The sequence below is a fragment of the Galeopterus variegatus genome, unplaced genomic scaffold, assembly GCF_000696425.1.
Source record: "Galeopterus variegatus unplaced genomic scaffold, G_variegatus-3.0.2 Scaffold11726, whole genome shotgun sequence".
NCBI classification, from domain to species: Eukaryota; Metazoa; Chordata; class Mammalia; order Dermoptera; family Cynocephalidae; genus Galeopterus; species Galeopterus variegatus.
In genome coordinates, this window is record NW_007737837.1 from 39,441 (window position 1) to 44,719 (window position 5,279).

The 5,279-nt window shown below is 39.6% G+C and overlaps 1 protein-coding gene across 1 annotated transcript in view; it reads left to right on the forward strand.

The window, feature by feature from the left end:
* The window catches only part of LOC103610757 (centrosomal protein of 192 kDa-like), a gene marked incomplete at its 5' end in the record, with an annotated part of 34,277 nt that extends 29,454 nt beyond the window's left edge, over positions 1 to 4,823 (forward strand). The window contains 4 exons of the mRNA XM_008594855.1: positions 1,147 to 1,266; positions 1,708 to 1,829; positions 4,056 to 4,182; positions 4,670 to 4,823. Of these exons, the coding sequence (XP_008593077.1) occupies positions 1,147 to 1,266; positions 1,708 to 1,829; positions 4,056 to 4,182; positions 4,670 to 4,732 (432 nt within the window). The remainder of the gene's footprint in view (positions 1 to 1,146; positions 1,267 to 1,707; positions 1,830 to 4,055; positions 4,183 to 4,669) is intronic.
* Between the last annotated feature and the right edge of the window lie 456 nt (positions 4,824 to 5,279).

Here is a 5,279-nt window from a genome sequence, read left to right on the forward strand (position 1 = left end):
GCGATCCTGTTACCAGTCACGAAAAAAGACAAAAAGGAAAAAAAAAAAAAACTGGAAGTGAGGTAGCACTTCAGACCCATTAAGATGGCTATGTTTAAAAAAAACCCAAAGAACAGAAAATAACTAGTGTGGGTATGGATGTGGAGAAATTGGGAGCCCTCCTGCATTGCTGATGGTAATGTGTAAAATGGTACAGTCACTGTGGAAAGCAGTTAGGCAGTTCCTAAGTGGGGCTTTTCATTCTCACTTCCTTCATCTTCTGTGTGTCATATCCTCTTTAGCAGTTTGATTCCCTTGGCTCAATGTGCTCATCTCCTTGAGCAGTCCTGCCTTAAGCTCAGGTTTGCTGGGTATATTGATTTTTATGTTCTGCATGGACAGAAATTAGGTCACTTTGGTGTTTTAAAGTTTTAAGTCCATACTCAAAGACACCGATTCGTTTTCAACCTAATTGATGATCCATGTTATTAATACTAAATTCTTTGATAAAGCTAGGGCTCTTAATGCTGGTAAGTGTAATAAAATTTTGTTTTTAAATATTACAGTTTTCTCATTACTGAGCATTCTAGAGGTGGTACACATGCCCGTTGTATGTATAACATTGCACTGTGTGGTCAGGGTAGCTGACTGTGATGGAGTTCTCAACTTAGTCCTCACAGGAGCTGTGATTATCTGGTGTCATGAGGCTTGTATTGTTCCACCTTCCCTCCACTCTTCCAGTCCTCTGCACTGCAGGGCAGGGCCGGGCCTTCCTGCTCTGACTGCTGGGCTGGCGGGGGCTCCGTAGGCTTCACGAGGAAGGGCTGGCTTGTGTTTGTGCAGCTGGACCTTCCTCGTAGATCATGTGCTCGACAGCTCGGGTACTTCTCAATAACTTTTTTTCCCTCCAGAAAAGCATTCACGGTACATTTTGAGGAATATGTTATATAAAGCCTTAAACAAAAGTGTATTTTTGGATCTAGTATGGTAACAATCCCAGTAGGAATAAAGTTATTCAAATTCTTTTTCATTTGGTGGGAAAAGTAGCCAATGCCAAAGAATTTGTTCCTTTAATTTTTTCATGCCAGAACTTTGAATTGGTAATCCAGCTAACTACATGTGTGTAATGTTCAGTGTCTGAATTTCTCTTCGGGATGTGTTTTGTAGGTCTCCATCACATTTTTGCCCAGAGATAGGGGGGATTATGCCCAGTTTTGGGATGCTGAGTGTCACCCACTTAAAGAGCCTCACATGAAACACACGCTGAGATTTCAGCTGTCTGGACGAGTAAGTGTTAAACTGAATTTAAGTAAATTATTGTGTGTATATTGAAAATACTAAGTGAAACTGACATGAAAAACTGGCCTGAAAATGCAGAATATTTTCCTGGTATTATCCCAGTTTTACTAATTCTGTTGTATAGCCCTATAATCTTAATCTTATTGACTAGCATATTTGAGTTCTGGGTTTTGCTCTATTGTCCATACAGCACATGAAACCTATGTTTCATGTAATTATGTAAGATACTCTGTGTGTGAGGGTGGGGGGAGAGAGAAGGAGGAACTAGACAGTACACAGTATAGGGTTTGCAGTTAGGGGATTTAAAAATCCTAAGTCACTTTTTAAAAAAAAATTTAAAGGAAAGGGTAGAATTCAGATGGGTAAATGTCCATATATTTCCTAGAGTGCTTACTTCCTCTTCCCCCACCCTGTGATGTTTCTATACAGAGTGTCAAAGCAGAAAATGAATCTGAAGGTGCATGCGTGTCCATGGCCACCCTCGCTAAAATAGATAATTTAGTTAAGCCCCGAAGACAAGCTGTGTCAGCAGCTTCTGCTCTCATACCTGGGTATGTTGTTTTAAATTTTTTTTCAGTGCTTCATTGAGATATAGTTATATTCAGTAAAATTCCTAGTGACTTTACCTATGAGTTCACGTGGATTACTGCCACTCCAATCAAGAGATGGAATATCCCCTTACTGACCAGCTGCCAAATTTTTTTTAAAAAAAATTCTCTCACCTCAGAACATTATGTGTTCCTTTACAGTCAAGAGTTGTTCTGTTCTGATTTCGATCATCGTAGATTAGTTTTGCTTGAACTTCGTATACATATGCACTCTTTGTATCTGGCTTTTTTCTCTCAACCTAACATGTTTGGGGATTTATTCATGTTATTGAATGTACCTATATATAGTTTGTTCCTTTTTATTGTTTAGTATTCCATTATATAAACATATCACAGTTTGTTTTCCTGTCAGCATTTGGGTATCTTATAATTTTGGGCTTGAATTAAGTTACTATGAACTTTATGTGCATTTCTGTGGACATTCATTTTCATTTCTTTAGGATAAAAATACCTAATTTTACCCAAAATTGCTGGGTCACATAAGAATGTGTTTACTTTTAAAATAAGCTGCCAAATAGTTTTCCCAAAGTGGTTGTACCATTTAACATTCCTATAAGCAGGATATGAAAGTAGATTCTTGAAAACTTTAAAATATAAATTTTATCCCAGCATCTTACACAGCTTTAATGATAATACTTAAGTATTCTACCTAATGAAAATGTTTTTTATAATCCTTAGTTAACTAATAATTAGGTCTGATTTAGTTCTGGAGGAAGATGCACGGAAGAAAATATATGCTAAATGCCTACCAAATTTAATATAAATGTGGTTGTTTATTTTCTAATTGGAGCACATGATGCATTTTGGAGGATATTAGAGCCCTTTAAGAATATGTGTTCTTGACACACACTCTAGGCTGTTCTTCCATTCATCTCATACTTGCTGTGCACTCCTCTTTTCTGGGGAACTGGGGATGAGAGCAGAATGCCCCATCCCACCTCCATGGCTGGAGGAGCCATGTCCTTCTGGAGGAGGAGCCACATCAACCTAGTAATCACACTAGAGTGTTTGATTGCAAACGTGGAAAGGACTGGAGGGAAACATGGAAAAGAAACTTCCCAGAAAAATGGGGCATTTGAACTGAGGAGGATGAGTGGAGATAGCCTGGGAAGAGGATGGAAAAGTTCCCGGCTGTGTGAAGGACAGGGCGGCAGAGATAGTTGGCTCTTCAGGAAGCAAGGGATAGCTGCAGGTCTGGAGCACAGCATGGGAAGGCAGTGTGAGGTGAGGCTGGAGGGGAGGAGGGCAGAGTGCAGACAGTGCAGCGCCTGTGCATCAGGCGAGGAAGAGCTGTCGGAGCTGCGGCATGACTGGATCCTCTGGCGTGGTATGGGCCGATTAGGAGGCGGCAAGAGTGGACATGCTAAAATAAGTCAAGGCTATTTTTAAGTGGTCCAGGAGTAAGATAGTGTCAAGGAAGAGGAAGAGAACGGACAGATTTGAGGAATATATAGAAAGGAAACTTGAAGGCCTCAGGGATGGATTGGGTAAAGGAGAGAGAAGAGGGTGTCAAGGTCGGCTCCAGACACCCTTCTCTGAGACAGGAGATACCAGTGGGGGGATCAGGTTGGAGGAGAAAGGTTGCATCTGTGGAGACTGAGATGGCTTTGAGATATCCAGAGGAAGATGACTGTGTGGGATTGAATATACGGGTGTGTTGCTCAGAGGCTAAGTCTGAGCTAAGCTGTGAGTCTGGGCACTGCACAGGTGCGAGGTCACTGAGCCCACTGTGGGCTGGGATTGCCTAGCGAGAGTATAGTGCACACAGTCAGGATGAGGACACAAGGGCCAAACCTGGGGCAAGAGCCACAGAAAGGAGGGAGGGGAGGGAAGCTGGCAAAGACTGAGGAGTAGCCAAAGAAACCATGTGTTGTCAGCAGAGTGGCTCTATCCATGTGACAGTTCAGAGTAGCCAGGTGAAATGAGCTAAGGGTTTGAGGCTGGTAGAGAGCCAGGCTTTAATGAGAAAATGCTGTGACGGCAGAGCTTACAGAGCATCGGCTAACCAGCACCTTTTAGGACACTGTGGCCATTTTACCTTCACGTAGATGAGGTAAGGTGCGGTTGCAAAACGACTCTAAAATAAGTTGTATGAGAAAACAAAAATTAAAGCTACACTGCATAATTTAATATATAAAATAGTTAACTTTAAACCTATTCCAAAAGCAGGCAGCTTGATTTGACTCACCGTGGAGTTTATGCCCCGGAAGATATGTACAGGTTTCTCCCAACTAGAGTGGGGGAATCAAGGACGCTGAAGGTCAATTTGCGAAACAATTCTTACATTACACACGTGGTAAGTTAGAAATATTACTGTGGCTTTTGGAAAAGTAAATGCATTCAACTATTTGATAATAAGTGTTTTCCTGATGAATATAAACTTCTTTTATAGATTATATTTAAATTGTCATATGAGTTAATATGAAAAAAATTCCTTAATACTATATTTGAAAAGGAACTCATTGGAAGCTGATGACCCTTAATTTGAAAATCAAAAATATTGTTTTGATATTTTAATTTTTAACTTTCTTTTTTTCTTTCTACTGTACTATCACACAGACATATTTTTGGGTGACATTTACTTTAGTCAAAACTAGAGTAAATTCATGTTAAAATTCCTTTAAATGTGTTTTCATTACATGAGCATTTATTGTCTTACATATACTTTGGGGGCTATGCCTAAATTTACAAAATGTGTCTTTATAGAAAAGCACAGTATGTTTTATACATGCTAAAATATCTAATTTGCATAACTTCATAAAGTGTTTCTTATTAAATTCCAGCTGAAGTTTTTAAGTCCCAGAGAGCCTTTCTACGTCAAACATTCCAAATATTCTTTGAGGTGAGTTTATCATAAATCATAACATCCTCATCAGTGGTCCAGGACTTTTCCCTTGGGACTTAGAGCTCATGAGGTCTCCTCTGTTGTAGCCATTCCCAGATGCCCGTTTTCCTCACCAGCATCAGAGAACAGTAAGCACATGCACCTTTATAAGCAGCAAAAGAGAGACTGTCCACAATTACATTTGTCAGTGTAGCACCCTATAGTGTTTGGACCTACCATGTGATTCCTCTTACTGAAGGTTTTGCCAGCCATATAAATACATAGAGCCTTAATTATATTGTGATTAGCTTTTAGAATAATTGCTGCCTCAAGTGTTATTTTCACTGGTATACTGAGAATCAAGGACTTAGATTTTCACTAATTGGGACAAAAACCTTCCCAGATTAATTGAAAACTTTTATTGTGGTATTTTCCAGTTGTCATTCTTTAGATACCCTACATTGCTCTTAAATCAGGGCCTTATTTTCTTGCCATCCTTGCTAATTTTCTTTTCCTATAGAACATTTAGTTTGTAATCTTAAACTAGGTTGTCACTGCTATTTAAAATT